The sequence below is a fragment of the Aedes albopictus genome, chromosome 3 (genome assembly GCF_035046485.1).
Source record: "Aedes albopictus strain Foshan chromosome 3, AalbF5, whole genome shotgun sequence".
NCBI classification, from domain to species: Eukaryota; Metazoa; Arthropoda; class Insecta; order Diptera; family Culicidae; genus Aedes; species Aedes albopictus.
In genome coordinates, this window is record NC_085138.1 from 164,597,901 (window position 1) to 164,617,007 (window position 19,107).

Here is a 19,107-nt window from a genome sequence, read left to right on the forward strand (position 1 = left end):
AGGAATCCCTAGAAAAGTAAAGTAAATCTACGAAGAGTTTCCAAAGGATTCCCTGAAAGAATTTTTTTAAGAATCTCTGGGAGATTTTTTTCAGGAACTCGTGAAAGATTTTTTAAATGAATCCAAGGATGGATTTCAGCAAGGGTCCATGAAGGAATTATCGAAAAATCTGTTGAAGTTTTTTTTCCAAAATAATCTTTGGATAAATTTGTAAAGAAATCTCTGGAGGAAAATCTGGAGATATTTCAAAAGAAATTATTAGTTGAATTTATAATAAAAGCCATGGGAGATATTCTTGGAGATATTCTGAAAGAATTTCTCGAAAAAAATGTGAAGGAACCCCTAGAGCAGCGTATCTCAAACTATGGGTCGCGACCCACTTGGTGGGTCGCACGGTGATTTTAGGTGGGTCGCGAATGCTTGGGCGATATTGTAATAAATATCAAATAATGTTATTGGACACGTTTTTAATATATAAATACTCTCTTGGAGAATCGGCAGTTATCTTCCGAAACGAGGTTTCAACCTTATTCTATTCAAACTTTTGATTAGAAAACTGAGTTTTCAGTCTAAAACTTTAAAATTCTGTTTAAATTTTAGATTTTCCTTGTCTTTTGGAAAAAAATAGTTCAAGCTGTTGCATTTTCAGTTACTCAGTTAGATTTAAATGCCAAGTTCAGCAGTAATATTGAAATACCAAAAATCTCCAAAAACAAAAAAAAATACTAAAGCTAACTAACGAACGTTAAAATTCCCCCAAATACCGATTGAATTAGAATTGAAAAGTAATTCCAATAAAACAGAAGTAAAATAAGTGTTCAAGAAGGATATTAATAAAAAAAAATTCTGCAGAATTATAATTTTAAAAATTCTACTTGATGTTTATCCACTCAGCCAGCATTCTCAGCCCACCCTGTTTGATGGATTTTGCACAATAAAACACAAGATAAAATCGTTGATTTTTGTGGTATCCTACAGCATAAGAGATGCATTGTAATAATCGAGGTAATAATTATACTTTTCAGAGATGTACAAACCTTGCCACAGATGTTGTCAGTTTTAACATTATGATTGGGTATCTTTGGTTGAGAGTGTTGTTTATGACAGTTCGTCTGGATGTCAGTCAGAGTGAGCAGCGTGAGGCGTGAGAGTGGAGCGGAGCGAATCAGGAACGCGGAAACGCCGGAAGCCGTTAGGTATCTATGGCCGTGGAAATCGGATCTGGTTAGCATCGACAGTGGGACTGAGGGAATCGCACAATTTTAATTCCTTTATTTCAATGGATGTTTTAATGTTCTGAGGAAGCATAAAATTGCCACTATGTGTTCATAGACTTTGTATAAATTTTACGATTCTTTTGTTTATGAACTATGTCATATAATACCTAAATTGTGTGGTATTCTGTAGTGTTGCATGGAGTCAGACTGGTTAAATTTGCATGACAAACTTGCGAACTCATCTTAAATACTTATGACAAAGAGTTTACTGAAACTGATTATATGAGCTTGCCCACCTTATGTTGACTTTAAGAAAAAAAATACTCAAAAAATTGTAGGATTAAGTACTGTGCTATAACGTTAATTTATTAAAAAGTAGGAAAGCGATAAAATGTATTAATAAAAAAGTTGCCCAAATGTTTTAAAATGACGTTTGTTTTGAAAATACGAGCTAGGTCGCCAAATTCCATAACAATCAAAAGTGGGTCGCTAGTTGAAAAAGTTTGAGAACCCCTGCCCTAGAGGAGTTTCTGTAGGAATCCCTACAGGCAATTCCCGAATGGATCTCATAAACTTTTTTAAAACGAGTCCCTGGAGAAATGTCTGAATGAAATCTCACGAAGACAAAAATGCAGATTTAAAAAAAACCCTGGAGTAATTTCTGAAGCAAATTCCGGAGAAAGTTAGTTTGAGAGAATGCTTAAAGGAATATCCAAAGGATTTTCCGGAAAAAAACGAGAAAAATCCCGAAAAAAAGCAAATCTCCAAAGGATTTTCTAAAGAAATCCCTGGAGGATTTTTTTTTTCACAAAATCATACACAACATTCTTACACAACTCTTTGTGAAACTTTTGAAGGAACCTCTAGTGGAATTTCTGGAGAAATTGGAAGTTGCTGTGGGAATTTCCGGTGAAATCCTAGGAAGAATTTCCAAAGTAACCCCAGTACTAGCAGCCCCAGTACAAATTTTTGAAGGGACTTTCAAAAAAAATTCTGGAAAACTCTGGAATAGTTTCTGGAGTCATCGCGGCAAGAATTGGAATCTCTGGAGAAATTTTTGAATAAATGTCTAACGAAATTATTGAAGGAATCTATGAACGGTTTTTAAAGAATCCATGGAGGAGTTCCTGCTAAAAAAATGAAGAAATTTCAGAAGTAAATCATGCCAGATGCTTTAAAAGAATGCTTTGTGGAATTTGTAGAACTGGAGGAATTTCTAAACAAATTCCTGAAGAAAATTTCGGAATAAATCCATAGAAGATTTTTTGAAAGAATCCTTGAGAAAGTTTTCGACCGAATACCTATTCGGGCAGATTTCCAAAAGCTTTGTTTTTAAAAGATTTTTCAAAAGAATTTCTGAAGAATGTTTTAGTAGATTTTCTAAAGGAATCTCCAAAAGATTCTTAAAACGAATTCCTAGAGAAATTTCTGAATAAATATCCAGAGGAATTTTGGAAGATATCCCTAGGCGAATTTCTCAAACAATCTCTGAAATGAAAAATCATGGGGGTATTGGTTAAGCAATTTATGCCAGATTTCGTCAAAGAATTCACTGTGGGACTTCTGGAGGAACACATGGATGAGTTTCTGAAATAATCTGTAACATGATGATTTGATTGGGGAAGTTTTCTTCGGAGACTGTCCTATTAATGTTAAAAATTCTAGGTTCACTTACTTTTATAACACCGCAAAATTGCAACGAAAGGCAACCGAGCAGATAGCGGTACAAACCTGCACTACTCGAACAGAAAGATCGTTTCGCAAATACAGTATACAACCAGTAACTACGTTCTATCAAGTGATTTCCGAAGGAACCCATTGAGGAATATCAGAAGGAATTTCTGAAGCAATTCGTAAAGCAATTCTACGGTAAATCTACGAAGACATTTTCATAGGAATCCTGAATGAAATTCTGAACTTTTTTATTTTTTTGGGACATTTATGCAAATGTCGTTATTGTCCATGTCCATTGCTCAAAACATTTGCTTTGAATCAATCATACATATTTTTGGAGACAAAAGATTTCAATCGTAACAAGCTAGCAACATAAGTATGCCAAATACTCAGAGCCTTTTATTTAAAACTCAATTTTCATGCAGTTTTTATATGTTTTGGTACATTTTGGTATACAATATAAACATAAACAAAATAAAATAAATTGCTTCGATTTTATGTTACATCCGATCTTATAGACATTTCAAGCATAATTTTTCAAATCGACGTATCTAACTTTTTCACTGATCTGAGAAAATTCTTGGTCAATGTTGACGACTATTTCACTAAAATAGTTTTTTTATAAAAAGACTTTTCATAAGTTTTTTTGTGCTCTGCATCACCAGGGTTATAGCACGCACTAGGTAAGAAACAAAACCTACTCATTCCATATCATTTTCACAATGAATTTTGACAAAAATACACATACACTGGGTTGGTTAGAGATACGTCATGCCAGATACGTCGCTTTTGTATGGTGCCAGTTTGGTGTATCTGTTACTTCTGATTTTGGCTAGATACGTCGTTTGGTTTTCTCATATATCAAAACGGTGTATCTATCAGTAAAGTTGTTAACATCAAAATAGTTAGATACGTCGTTTCGAAAAATACATTAGTTAAACAAATTAAGCAGTAAATCATCAAACATTGATGTGGATTCTTTAATTTGCTTTATGAATCACACATGCAGCTGAAAACCCGGATTTGTTTACATTTGCATTTACACGTCGGATTGAAAAGTTATGCTTGATTTCAAAAATTAAAAATATCCAATAAATCGAGGTATATCAGATTCTGTACATACTATGGACAAATAGCACAAAGCTTTTCGCATCTTGACATCGATCCCTGCGTTCAAACTCGGTTGCCCTATAAAGTTGTCCTTGGATAATTCACCCACCAACACCTACGACATCACACCAATAATAATAATCAATGGTGACATTATGTAACACGTGTATGCTCTCTCCAGCCCATTAGAATCAGCGAAAGTAACTTAGAATCCTCCGGCAAAGCTTAAAAAGTATGCTGCCCAAAACGGCCAAAAGTCAATCCGAAACTTTCGTTTCGTTTTGCACCACATCAATTAAGCGAGCGTGAAATCAGCCAATCAGCCAACCAGTGCATAGGCATTCATCCTTCTTTTAAATTCACAGCAATCGTACATTGGGCCCATAGGAACCGAACAGAGATAGTTTCATTCATGTTTTCCTTCTCGTGCTATTATCCTTCTTCGCATGCCAATTTCTTGTTCGTCGCATTCGCATTTCCCATTCATTTCGCATGCAAGTTCCTTATGGAACCAACACCACCGTGCCCATTGTCCCATTCAATCAAAGCAGGCGTCCACACACACTACCGTTATGTAGCATGTGCGCGAGCGAGCGAGCGCGGGTGTATCATCGGCTACAAACACTCCCGTACGATGTGCGGTGTGGTAACTCACTACCAGTCACTCTTTTATCATTATCACGCACTAATACATTGACAGTTTAGAGCACAAAGTTTGACAGCTGCTGGCTAATGCAAGGGGTGGCAGGTGGTTCATGAATGAGGTGGTGGAAAAACGAGGAAAATCGTACGATCTGTCATCGCGCGTGAGTGGCCGTCATCGCGTAATGTCACTGCTGGACATTCTCGCCTCAAAACTAACGCAGTGTTGCCATACTTCGTCTTATCTTTTGAAAGCAACATTATAAAAAAAAACAGGAAAGAAAAAGAATAGGGGAAGAGGTGGTAAAATGAGCAGGGGTGGTAAAATGAGCAGGTGCTTAAATTACGGAATTTGGTCAAATAAAATATTATAATCTTTAGGCCACCCATTATTTTACTCATAAAAACCTTTTTGAGCACCCCTATGTTACATTGAGCCTTCGAATAACATAAATAATAAACAAAAACAAACCGCCCGTGCAGTTGCTTGTCTGTGATCTAATTTTCGGCTTGCATTATTTAGCGATTTTTGTGATGTAAACGTTCAATTTATCGAATCAAACGCTACAGGACAATAAGTTAACTTGATACTCAGCTGTTAACATCGAAAGTAAGTATTTAGTATCGTTTTCCGCGTTATAGTAAGACGTTTTAAACTGAAACCCCTTTGCGGGTAAAATGAGCACCCGAATGTGATGGTAAAATGAGCAAGATTCAGTTCCTTTTCGTACCTACTTTCAGATGGGACGGATTTATGAGAGGAAAACGGAGCGGCAAACCTGGACAGATGAGCAGATGGCCGCGGCAAAGCGTGCCGTTGATCGCGGAGTATCTGTCCGTCATGCTGCAATTACACACAATATTCCCAGGGCCACTCTCGCCAGGTGGGTTGCTTCTCCGGGTAAGAAAAGAGGACTTGGCTCGAAGAAAACGGTGTTTTCGCCAGAACAAGAGAGCGAACTGGTTCAGCATCTTCTTGATTTGGAGACCAGATTCTATGGGGTCAACATGAAAGATGCTCGCAAACTTGCCTATGACCTGGCGGAGAAGAACAAGTTACCTCACGACTTCAGCCACAAACGCCAAATGGCTGGCAGGTACTGGCTTCAAGGATTTCTCAGGCGAAATCCAACCGTATCATTCCGAAAGCCGGAAGCAACATCCATCGCTCGAGCTAGAGGGTTCAACAAACCCTCTGTGAATAACTTCTACGACCTGCTGCAGAAAACTTTAGACGCCAAGCATTACCCCCCGAATCGCATTTTTAATGCGGATGAAACTGGAGTCAATACGGTAAATATAGCTTTTTATTATTTAATTCTCATTTTACTAATATTAAAATATGGAAACATCCATTAGGTCCCTCCGAAGAAGCTGAAAATCGCGGCCAGGAAGGGGAAAAGGCAGGTTGGATCGATTACTTCTGCTGAGCGAGGAGTGCAAACAACAATCGTGATGTGTATGTCCGCAACCGGGCAACATTTGCCACCCTACGTGATCTTCCCTCGGGTGCGCATGCACGATTCGTTGAAAAAAGGTGCACCGAACGGAACCAAGTTTAATTGTAATCCTTCAGGTTACATGACCAGCGAGATCTTCCCAGACTGGTTTGATCATTTCATTGAAAATACCAACCCATCAGAAACCAACCCGGCCTTGCTGATTATTGATGGGCACAGCTCTCACAAGGGTTTGGCGTTTGGGGAAAAAGCTCTGGCCAATTTCGTTGACGTTATTGTGTTGCCTCCACATTGCAGCCATAAAATGCAGCCTTTGGATGTGGCCTTCATGGGCCCATTCAAAAGCTATTATGCAAGTGCTTCGGAAAATTTTATGCGCAAATTCCCTGGCAAAGCCATAACGCTGTACGACGTCGCGGAATTGATGGGTGCGGCATATTTGAAAGCCGCTTCAGCAGAAGTGGCTGAGAACGGTTTCCGAAAGTCTGGCATTTGGCCTTTCAATAGGAACGTGTTCAGTGATGAGGACTTTGCTCCATCCGAAGTGACCGACCAGCCAGAAATCCGACCAACAAATCAGCCAGTCAATCCCGATCAGCCAGCAATCGCCACCGACCAGGTAGAAGTCACGACTGTTACATTGATCACGGTAACTAAACCACTGGTGCTTGATGGATCAACAGTACAGCAGATGCCGAGTTCAATCAGTTTTCCTGAGTTAACCGGTAATGACGACGATAATCAAGTTGATGCCAATCAAATCATCAGCGTTGAACCAAAATCTGAAGCCTCTCCGAACTCCTCATTCACCATATCACCGAAGGACATTCTACCACTTCCGAAAATGGCAGCTCCGAGAAATGCAAAGCGCAAGCGTAAGGCAGAACAGGCAGTTGAAATTACCGGAGAAAACTATCTTCAAAGCTTAGCCACATCGGAAGCAGCAAAGACCATCAAGGCCATAAAAAAAGGACGAAAAACAACGAAAAAGCGAACCAAGGTGCAGAAGAAAGCTGAGATTTTCGAAGATACGTTGTGCGATCTCTGTGGTGCAACTTTTTCGGATTCCGTTGATGGCCAAGGATGGAAGAAGTGTCATTCCTGCTTGATGTGGTTCCACACAGAATGCGGTACGAACGAAGACGATCTCGGATGCCGATTCTGCAACTGAATAGTTGTATTGCCCAGAAATGGGTCTCTAATTTTGAGGTTTTATTTTTGCACTGAATGTGCAAACACTGAATATGTGCTCGTTTTACGTTTTTCAAACTTGTTTTGTTTGTTATGAAATAAATGTGGATATTTGAAGAATAAAAATAACAGCTGTGATATTTGTTATGAAGAGCTGATGATGTTAATAATAGATTAGTTTACAATCTTTTTATTTAACAATATTGTTGAAAATTACATGAAGTAGGTTTTTATTTTCCAAGGTGTTCATATTACCACCTCCATATGCTCATTTTACCACCGCCCCTTGCTCATTTTACCCGCATTCTATAGAACAGTCGATAATTAACTCGTGTTCTGAAACACGAAAAAATACGTGTTTTGCAATGAATCTGACTAAAACTTATTAATATTTGTATTAATGTATGATGGCATAATGATTATCTGCCGTTTATTTTATGTTTTACAATTGAATAGTGGAAAAAATCAAGTAAAAGCTTAATATGCTCATTTTACCACCCCTTCCCCTACGTATTTTGGCAGTTTTGTTCTCTTCGTCATAGGGTTTTTTTTTAAACCTGTTGAACTCAAGGTTGAGTTTAATTTTACATTCTTTTTCAGTGCTAATAAATCAAAACTGCCGGAAGTCTATCCCTTTTTAAGGAAACATGCCAGACTGAACAAGACAAAAGACGACAGCTTGAAAACCGTGACAGTCATAACGACGACCTACTAAATGGTCTACTTCTAGATTGAGTTTAAATAAGGGCGAAAGTAACATGAGAGAGTTCACTTCATCAACTCTCTCTTCTGCAATTAAAGTAACAAGATGCAAAATCAATCGAACTTTGTTACACTTAGACGCTAGATTGCATCGCAATCTAGCGATTTATGACCAAAAAGTGCAACCATACTTGCATCTTGTCACTTTAATTTGAAGACGAGAGAGAGTCGATGAAGAGAACTCTGTCATGTTACTTTCGCCCTTATTTAAATTCAATCAAGACTTGATCGGACACATTGGCTTATCACGTGGTCGTCAGCTTGCATGCGTTCTTGGTATGCGTTTGTGTAGGGATTGAGGATTGTTCTCGATGGCTGTTGTTTCGCAATTACAAAAAAAACTTTGTATGCAACTCGTTGCAAAACTACACACTTAGAAATTCTGAATTTTGCACGAAACGGAATTATCAAAGAATGTAAACGTTTTCAAGACGGAATCACAAATGGAACTCAATTTTACGCGCATCATGTAAGTGCTGGTTGGTTGCGTTAGATGTCAACAAATTCGTTTCACCAGAAACGTAGAATCAGTATCACTTTCATCACCCACCTTCTAACTCGGTGAAATAGCCGAGAGGTAAGAGATGTGACTCACGATCAGCAGATCCTATGTTCAAATCCAGCCATGGGATTATTTTACTTTTCAATGTTTTATCTGTCAAATCGGTTCTAGCGATTGCTAGAGGCTAAGAAAAATAAGTTGTATTTTGGGATGTCTTGAAAGACGTAAATTTACATGTTTCAACCTCTAAATTTGTGTTTTTGAAGATGCTCGTATATGTCAGGTTCAGGACACTTAAAATTACATGATATTTTCTAGGTGTGTAGACTTTTTCAGCACTCGTCATATTTGTATGACTCATGCTGAAAAATATCATCATTGTGCAACTTGTTGCATAAATAACTATTATGCAATTCAGTATCATAATTTCTATTTTATTTATCTTATTTCGGTATCATCTCTCACTCTCATCTTGGCGTAACGTTTTCATTGGGACAAAGCCTGCTTCTCAGCTTAGTGTTCTATGAGCACTTCCACAGTTATTAACTGAGAGCTTCCTCTGCCAAGGATCATTTTTTCATGCGTATATCGTGTGGCAGGCACGAAGATACTCTATGCCCAAGGAAGTCAAGGAAATTTCCTTTACGAAAAGATTCTGGGCCGACCGGGAATCGAACCCGTCACCCTCAGCATGGTCATGCTGAATACCCGTGCGTTTACCGCCTCGGCTATATGCGTTGCGTTGCGTTGCGTGGTAACGGAGTAATTCGTATATTGCATACTGAAAGTTGCCATGTTAAAACTTTAATACTCCTATTCTGATTGCTTATGGAATGCTATTTGGGAAGAAACAGCTATCCAATCAGAGGTGGAAGTAAAAAAGACATGAGAACTTCCATTGCCGGCCACGCCCATCTTCTCCGTTACGAGGATAGGAAAGGATGTGCTGATATGACACCTACTTTACAAGAGGTCAGCGACTCACCGACACTCCCATAGGTGTCAAGGAGTTGGATATTTGGAATGGGGTGATTTGGGAATCACTATAAGCGAGTGATGCGACAAGATTCGGTTTGTGTAAGTGTATTTGAGTAAATCATGTAGATGTGTTGGAGTAAGTGAAGTTGTTTTAGTATATTCAAACACCAACGTTGGGAGTGACATAGCTAAGAAATTTTGTCACTCCATGGGCCTTTTTGCTTCCGGGATGGGGCACAGGCATTTACACTGTGTCCTGGCTAACAAGCCTAGGCTTAAGCTTAAGCTTAAAATTTAGAGGAATCCCGGATTGAAATTCCTTTAGGTATCCCCAGTAGGAATTCCTGGAGTAATCTCTAAAGGGAGCTCCTGGAAGAGCAAATCTCACTGTATTCTCACTGAATTATACAGTAGTTCCTTCCCAGAATCCTCTGACAATTTTTCCCACTACCAATAGACCAAAAATCCTCCAACAATTAATTTTGGAGAATCTTCCTTACCGGAGTTTCCGCCAGTAATTGCTTCTGGGGAATCCTCTAGCAATTTCTCCTTAAGCAGTATCTTTTGGTCAATCCGCTATCAGATCCATCTGAAAATCTGTTGGCGATCACTTCCGGGAAATGTTTACGAGGTTATCCCTTCGATTTATAATATATGTTGTGGCGGTAGCAATGGTAGCATCAGGTGGAAATTTTTGACAAATATGGAGCAGTGAACTGGAATTTTTGGCAACGTGTTACTGCAAGGGCTGTCGGAAAAAAATGTCTAAATGAATCATCTCTCACTACAGCGTAAAAAGCTGCATGATTTCTCCAGCATTTTTCCCCAGAGTTCTTCTAGGAGATTCTACTTGAAATTCCTTTAAAAGTTCGCTCTGCGATTTTTTCAGGAGTTATTTTATGAAATTACTAGAAATTTTCAATCTAGGATTGTTGCAGGAACTCCTTTCATAATTCCAGCTGAGATTCCTACTGAGTTTTCCAGGGATTCAACCCGAAATTTCCCCTTTTCTTTGGCATTTCCGGATGGAATTCCTGGAAAAAACGAAATCGCTTAAGGAGCTATAGGAGGAAAACCGTTCCATCTGGAAATTCCAGGGAACGTCCTTGAAAAGCTGCTGGAAAAGTTCTTTATGGAATTGTTGAAGAAATTCTTCAAGGAATCCCAACAGGAACTTTATAAGGAAGCCCAAGAACAATTATATAAAAAGTTTCATAAATAAATCCAGGTGGAATTTCCTAATAAACTTCTGGATAATTTACATTAGAAACATCTGGGAGATTTCAAGATTGAACTTCCAGAGGAAGTTCATTAGAAACTCCTGGAGGAATTCGAAAAATAGTTCCTAGATCAATCTCGGAAGGAGTTCTAGGAGATATCCCGGCAGGAGTTCCCAATGGAATTCAGAAAGAAATTCCTAGAGAAATCCAGGAAGGAGTTGGTCGAGGAATCTTCCCACAGATGTCTCGGAAGCATTTCCTTGAAAAACGCCGGGAGGAGTTCACGAAGAAATCCAGAAGTCCAGAAGTCATTCCTGGAGGGGGTTCTTGAAGGAATCTTGACAAACTCACCACCGAAAAATGATACATTAGCATTAAGCGAGTCGCACAAATTCGTAGACCGCATTCTTCCTATCGGTTACCGTAGCACAAAGATTTGGGGCTAATCTCTGACTCTTCGACACGATTAAGTAATCTCACGGGATTTTTCAATTTAGGAAACTAATAATTCGGATACGATATCGCAAAAGGTTATTTTTGGGGTTCCTCCAAAAATGACCTCTAGATAATCATGTACGGTCCTATAGTTTTCAATACATCGAGAAACATTTGTTGGGATTAATCAAAGAATTCCTTAATATCCCTTTAAAGGTTCCTTCTGGACATCCACATGTTTCTTCTTGAATTCCTTCAGTAGTTTCAACGGTTTCCTCTGTAGCTCCATCGATAGTTACTTCAAAAGTTTCTTATGAGATCCATTCTGGAATCTGTAATATTCCTGTCAAAGTTTATTCTAGGATTTCTTCAGGTAATCTTACTGGATTCTTCCATGTAATGGTCTTATTTGGGATTTCAAGATTGAATTTTAATAAGAGCGAAAGCAACATGATCGAATTTTCTTCATCAAGTCTCTCTGCTTTAAATTAATGTGACAAGATGCAAGTTCGATTATACTTTTCTATGCTTGGGCGCAAAATTGCATCGCATCCAATAAGTTGTCTATATTTGCATCTTCCCACTTTTATTTGAACGAGAGAGGGTCGATGAAGAGAAATCGATTGATCATGTTACTTTCGCCCTCATTTAAACTCAATCTAACTTTCTAACAACTGTCGAAGTGGTCATAAAACACTAGCTGAAGAAGTAGAATTTGTCTCAGTTGGGACGTTACACTAAGAAAAATAAGTAAACCTAAATGTTTTCTGCTGTTTTCGCAGAAGTTCTATCAGTTCTATCAACTTTCTGATAGAAAGTTCCTCTTGGAGTTAATTACAAGTTCCACGTGGAATTCCTCCATGAGTTTCATCTGAATTTTCTCCTAGAATTCATTTACCTACGCATTCCTTCACGAGTTTTTTTGTGGAACACCATTGGAAAATTTTATGGTTTTGTTTCATAAGAGGGGCCCAGATGCAAAAAGGTGTAACTGACCCTTTTGCTTGCCCTTTTGTCGATTTTGAATTGAACATATCAAATAATTCGTCAAACTTTCAACTTTTTTGAGATTATTTAAACTATGATTAAAAAAATTACAATAAATTGGAGAAAATAGGGCCGGTTTTGTAACTCCATACATTTTATATAGCATAGCATAGCATGAATACTTGCACAAATCTTGGATGGAGTTGCAAAGTTGAATATTTCCATTGACATTGCTGATGTCGCTACTATCTACAATGTCATAAACCCACTCAGCTCCACACACCTGGCCAAGTCCTTGCAAGCATTTATAAATCCCTTCATCAACTTAGAAAGAGCCCAGAACTGAAGCAGCTTAGATGAAAGGATGTTGAAAATAGCGTATTCTCAACTTAAATGTAGTTAAATAACAAATGTATATATATTGAAGTATAATTATTCATAAATAAATAATATTGGATAGATCTCACCAATTGTTGTGTGGTTATTGTGGTCCAATGCCGATCAGCTACTGTGATTAATGTTCTTCACATGGAGTTTTTCTGATTTGTCTCATTTTTTCTTCGAGTGAGAGGCAATCTGTTTGACACATGAGCAGCAACAGTATGTTTTCACACGCATAATTATCATTAATTTTCTTCATTTGTTCCTTCTCGTATATTTCACTTCTACATATTTTTCAACAAATATCATGGCAACATTCGAAATAGAAGAAAACTTCATACATGGCCCTATTCAAGTACACAAATGCACAGCTCTGCTGTTGTCACAACAGCAGATTATCCCCAACACTTTTATCCAGCACTGTATCTACCCTCCTCAACACACACCCACATAGCTTAAAAAAATCGGAAACGCTTTCTGGAATTTCAGACCAGCGGGCACTTTACTGCTGGTTTCTTGTTGTTATTGTAACTCCATACATTTTATATGGGATGAAAAACTTTAAAACTTATTCGAAAGTGGGTTTTTGTCACTTATACCCCTTTGCTTCTAAACCCCTCATATGTAACCACTTTGAAATTTTCAGAACTACTTGTAGGTTTTCTGCAAATAGGTTCCTTCTGGGATTGCTTTAGGTAACCTTGAACAATTTCGTTCGCTTCTCTCTTAGAATTCGATGAGTTTCATTGGAATAGTTCCCTACCCCTGGGAATTCTCCAAGGGCTCCCTCATGATTTCTCCAGGAGTCCCTTCTGGATTTAACCTAGATGTCTCTCTTCAAATTCACACTGGATTTCTACAGCGATTTCTTCAGGAGTTCCACCGTGATTTGGAATTCCCGAAGCAATTCATTAACCCAAGAGATAATCTTAAAATTTCTTTACAAAGAATTATCTAGATTTTTTTTCCTAAAGTGATGTTCTCAAGTAGTTTCTCCGGTCTTCAGAAGTTTATACGGATAATCTTTAGTATTTTTTTTCCTAAATTTCTCCAGATTTTCTTTCTGAAATTTCTCCAGGGGTTTCTTCTTAAGTCTCCCGAGTTTTTCTTACGACTCCTGTATATGATTTTCTGGTACTACACCAGTAGTTCCTTCTGGGATTTTTCAGAGTTCTTTCTGACTTCTTCCCAGAAAATCGATTCGTCCAGGAGTTCATTCTCCGTAGCTCCTTCAAGATTTAACCTAGCTGTGTCCCTTCAAATTCAAATTCATCCTGGAGTTGCTACTGGGATTCGTTTAGGAGTTCCGCCAGGTATTGGAATTCCTGCTGGAATTCATTCAGGGTTTAACCCAAGAGTTCCTCTCGAAGTTCCTCTAGATATTGTTCCTTTTGAGATTCATCTGGATGTTCTTTCTGAAACAATGTTTTCGAAGAGTTTTTCCGGAGTTTTTTTTTTAATAAGCTTCTACGGAAAATTTTATTTTTTTCTTAAATTTTTCTTTAGATTTATTCTGCAATTTCTTAAGGAAGTTCTTCTGGAATTCCCTCAGAAATTTTTGAGGTTTCTTCAAAAGATTTTCTGGAATTCCATTAGGGATATCTTTTTGGATGTTTTAGAGTTCCTTCTGATATGTTCCCAAACAATCCTTCTGGGAACATACCAGGAATTCCTTTTGGGGTGTTTGCAGGAGTTTACTTTCTGGTACTGCAGCAGAAGTTCTATTTGGAATTCCTACAGGAATTCCTTCATTCTTCAATTGTCCCTTTTGAGATTTATCTAGATCTAATAACAAAATAACATAAAGCGATGCTCTTCTTTTCATAAGTTTTTACGGACAATCTTCAATATTTTTGTTCTAAAACTCCTCCAGAAATTCCTTCTTATAAATGGTTGCAAGAGTTTCTTTTGCTGTCTCCCTAAAGTATTTTCCTGGGATTCCATCAAAAGATTATCTGGTATCCACCATTCTCCACCATTCCAGATTCTCTTGAAATTTTCCGTGAAATTATTGCTTTTGGAGCCCTATTTTCTAAAGCGATGTTCTCAAAGAGTTTCATCGTGGATTTTCCTAAAAGTTTTTACGGCATATCCTCATTTTTTCCTGAATTCCTCTTTAATTTTATTCTAAGATTTCTCCAGAAGTTTTGCCAGAGATTTCTTCATCTGATTTTCTGGTATTCCATTAGAAGTTCCTTCTGAGATTTTTCAGAATTCCTTCTGACCTCATCCCAGAAAATTCCGGGGTTTTGATTCTGGGATTGCAGCAGACGTTCTATCTGGAATTCCTGCAGGAATTTCTTCTATAATTCATTCAAGTATTTGTTCTGGGATTCCTCCCAAAAATGCATTCCAGAATCGTATTAGGAATTTCGTCAATTCTTCTCGGGTTTCTCCAACAAGTTCTTCTGGGAATCTTCCATGAGTTTCTTCTGAAAATACTCCAAAAAAGCACATTGAAGGAATCATCTAAAAATGTTTTTCTGGGACTCCTCCAGAAGTTCCTCCTAGAGCTTCCAATGTGAATTGTTCAGTAGTTCCTTTTCAGACTCTTCCATGAGTTATTCATATGAATCCTCCAGGATTTCTTTCTGAATATCTTCCAGAAATTCGTTCTTGGATTCTTCTGCAGATTCGTTTTGGGGAGTTCTCTAGGATTTTCTACTGGGATTCCTCTAAAGATTCGTTCTGTGAATCCTTCAGATGTTTAATTCTTCTGGAAATCTTCCAGAAGTTGTTCCTAAAGGAGTTGTTTCCTGGAAATCTTCCAGAAGTTGTTCCTAAAGGAGTTGTTTCCTGGAAATCTTCCTGTGTTTTCTGAGAATCTTCAAGGGATGCCTTCTGAGAATCCACCAAGACTCAAGAGTTCCAGGAAAAATCCATAGATCGTATTCTTTGATTATTCCCCAGTAGTAATAATTCTTGGAAAAATCCCAGACCAAACATAACTGCTGTAGGAACTCATGAAGAAGATTTTTTGAAGATTTTTATGAAAATTTCCCAAAAGCAATATACAGGGTGTTAGGTTCATGAGTGCAAACTTTTTAAAGGGTGATAGAGGACCATAAATGATGAAAAAAATTGTTCTACGCATATGGTCAAATCTCAACCGTTACATAGTTATTGAACACCCCATGTTTTTAACTCTTATTGCCTTAACTGGCTATAACTTTGAAATGGTCAAACTTATCGCAGTTTTTTTGCCCTTATTCGAAAGATTATTGAATTTTCTAACAAGTGGCATCTTTGAGTCGATTGGTTTAGTTAAATAACTAAGTTTTGTAGAGCAAAATAGCTAAAAATAGCGTGTTTTAATTTGTTTATGTCAATTATCTTTGAAACATGCGTAATAAATTAAAATTCTTTCTTTGGCAAAGTTTTGGCCCTTATTCCACTCTACAATTCGTTCTTTGACGCCAAACTTCTAACTATTATCGTTTTCTTACAGTTTTGATTTAAATGTGCGGCAAAGTGCGCAAAAAAGTGCTTACCATGACGATTGCAAATTTATGATCTAAAATGCGACATTTAAATCGAAATTTCAAGAAAACGATAAGAGATAGAAGTTTGATGTCAAAGAACGAATTGTAGAGTGGAACAGGGGCCAAAATTTTGCCAAAGAAAGAATTTTAAATTATTACACATTTTTCAAAGATAATTGGCAAAAACAAATTAAAACACACAACTTTTAAGCTATTTGCTGTAGAAAACTTAGTTATTTAACTAAACCAATCAGTTCAAAGATGCCATTTGATAGAAAATTCAATAATCTTTCGAATAAGGGTCTAAAAACTGGGATAAGTTTGAACATTTCAAAGTTATAGCCAGTAAAAGCAATGAGAGTCAAAAACATGGGGAGTTCAATAACTACGTAACGGTTGAGATTTGACCATATGCGTAGAACAATTTTTTTCACCATTTATGGTCCTCTATCACCCTTTAAAAAGTTTGCACTCAGGAACCTAACACCCTGTATAAAGAAATGTAGAGCAATCCATAGCAGGCATTCCCGCAGCCATCCGCAAAATAAAATTTCAATAGGTATTCTCAACAGGAATTCTAAGGCCGTTCGCAATGCTGATTTATTTTGTATGGGCGAGTTTTAAAAATTTTAAAACTCGCCATACAAAATAAAACAGTATTGCGAACGGTCTAAGTGTCTGGTAGAATTTCTAGATGAATTGAAGGACTTTATGGGAAAACAATCAGATCAGATTCCCAGTTCCTAGATGAATCCCTAGAGCAGTTACTTTATTTTCAAGTTTCCAGATAATCAAGTCCTACCTGTATAAAATATGGCAACACTGCCAAACCTCTCGTATTGAGAACGGATTGCTTAGGTGAAGGAAAAATCAATTTTCTGCACTTTCAGCCAAGGCTACCTTGATTTCGTCCGCGGTTTCAGATTTTAACCTATTGAAACTAGTAATTTATGATCATTTACAAAACTTAGATACATAAAATGCACATATACTGAATACACCATCAGAATTTCAATGATAAAACTCAACACAAAGCTTCAAAAGTGGCAGCCTCCCGGGGGGTGGTGGAGGTGACCTAGAATCAAACGGATCGATTTCGCATCACCCATGGAACAAAAATCAATGCAATAATGTACTTACAACTCTTTAATCAACATTGTCGCTGACTGGTCACTTGAAGGATGACTGGATTTGCTTCTGCCGAAAACCGGACCTGGAACTGGAACACCGCTCAAGCAATGGGAATGAGTCACACACCAAAATTTCGGATTTCTTTTCACTTGGCCTTCCCCGCCGGACTCCGAATTTTTTTTCTACTTCGGAAGCACACTAGACCACCGACACTATCAGGATGGGATTACACAAGGTTTCACACGCACGCACCCTTTCGGCCGAATTCCGCTTTTTCCTGGTTAGAGCCTAATATACTTTGTCGTCGTGCACTCTAATCGCAATATTAAATTAACGCCCGTGCGTCGTCGTCGTCTCCGTCTCCGTCGCCGTGATGACAAATTGCCACGAAACGAGAGGCAGTCAGTCAGCAAGCACTCTACTTGGCTCCGATTTATATTTTTCCTGTTTGGCGAAAACCGATGAAAGGTCACCAAAATCTGCTGCTGCACATGGGCGTCGCGCGATATGGATGACGGAAGAAGCTGAGCGGAACTTCTCCAACAAAGTGCGGAAAGAACACACGGCGCGGCGCAACCGAATTTGCTGCGGATGAAGGAGGAGATGACACAAACTATATGCGGAGTACGGGACACCGACCGACCACACCAGCAGCAGAAGGAAACTACCGGATAGAACCGAACGACTCGAAGAACTGAAAGTACGATTTTCGCTCACTACTGCCAAAACGCCGATTCGTCGCGGACTCGCTGCTGTCACTGGCTGGGTGACTTGGACTGAGTGTTGACACTGACACAGCCACACATGCACTGCACGCGCACACACACGTCTGCGTGGGTGGGGGAGGGAAGAGATGGAAGGCGGTCACACACAGTGGGGTACTAATTTTTGCAAACCTAGTGCGTCACTCACTTGTAGATAGTGCCATTTACACTTATCAATAAGTTGATTCAACCAAGAGGTTCAATCTTTCCTTCAACTTCATCAAGAAACACAATTTGATGGAAATATTGCTAAATGTATTGCTTGCATTTTTATTGCGGAGAAGATGGATGATAATGTTGAATCTTGACATAAATACTGATCAACCTGCAAAAGCGAGGATTGAGGTTGATGTTCATATCCTCAATATTTCCCCTCCGAAAGATTGATCCAACCACCACTATCATCCAGTCCATCAAGATCATCCAAGTCCGTCAAACTTTTCCCTCAAGTTGTTTCATTCGATCAATCCAGCAGGGTAAAAGAGTCAACAGATTGAGCGAAGACCATTCCATCAGTGAGGAAGAGATAGCAATTCACCAACGTTCAGCGCGTGGTTCACGGCGTTCATGGTGGCCAGTTCAATTGAATTTTAAGGAATGCTTTGAAAGCAAATTTGTAGAAATAAAGTGTCACGTTTTTGCATTGTTAATATTATAAAGACTTGATGATTGAGAAAGTGCCAATTTCGATGCTTCGCTTGCTTTTTCAATTCCATTATTATGAAAAAATAATATTTTGATAATTTTGATCATTTACCAAGCCATATTCGATTTTTCTGTAAGCATTCATAAACTCTTATTTATTGAACCCAATATTTCGGATAAATATGATGAATTGGTAAATAGTGGATCTATTTACTAATTCATCATGCTATTTTTCCTAATGTCTTGAGAAGGTTTATGTGTCTTAATTTCTAACACAAGTTATGAACTTCTACCGTTGAACCAAAATATTTCATAGAAAATGAAGCTTAAACAATAAGTATAACAGTTACGTTCGAACAAGTTTTAATTTTTGCTAATGTCATAGTGAATATGTAAAGGAGTATAGGTTTGGAAAACGAAGACTTATAAGAGGTTATTGCCATATTGATTTGTTTGTTTCGCTCATTATTGAAAATGTTTGCTTTATCCGTTATTATTAAACAGGTTTCTCTATAGCTAGATTGAT

At 38.0% G+C, this 19,107-nt stretch overlaps 2 protein-coding genes across 3 annotated transcripts in view; one reads left to right on the forward strand and one right to left on the reverse strand.

Moving 5' to 3' along the window:
* Nucleotides 1-17,924, reverse strand: part of LOC115254042 (phosphatidylinositol transfer protein alpha isoform) — a 116,385-nt gene extending 98,461 nt beyond the window's left edge. The window contains exon 1 of one of the 2 annotated variants that reach the window (XM_029861013.2): nt 17,182-17,924. In XM_029861013.2, coding sequence (XP_029716873.1) covers nt 17,182-17,198 — 17 coding nt within the window. In that variant the 5' untranslated portion in view covers nt 17,199-17,924. The remainder of the gene's footprint in view (nt 1-17,181) is intronic. The other variant, XM_029861006.2, reaches the window with a different exon arrangement.
* Nucleotides 2,703-14,900, forward strand: LOC134291491 (uncharacterized). Its single transcript, XM_062859274.1, has 3 exons — nt 2,703-5,253; nt 5,385-5,936; nt 6,003-14,900. The coding sequence occupies exons 2-3, from the start codon at nt 5,385-5,387 to the stop codon at nt 7,272-7,274; spliced, it is 1,824 nt and encodes a 607-aa protein (XP_062715258.1). The 5' UTR covers nt 2,703-5,253; the 3' UTR covers nt 7,275-14,900.
* Nucleotides 17,925-19,107: the final 1,183 nt, after the last annotated feature.

Bases quoted from the DNA above. Each gene is read 5' to 3' on its own strand.
- LOC134291491 (XM_062859274.1), top strand. From the start codon at position 5,385: ATGGGACGGATTTATGAGAGGAAAACGGAGCGGCAAACCTGGACAGAT. The intron at 5,937-6,002 runs GTAAATATAGCT...AACATCCATTAG, and splicing joins ATGAAACTGGAGTCAATACG to GTCCCTCCGAAGAAGCTGAA.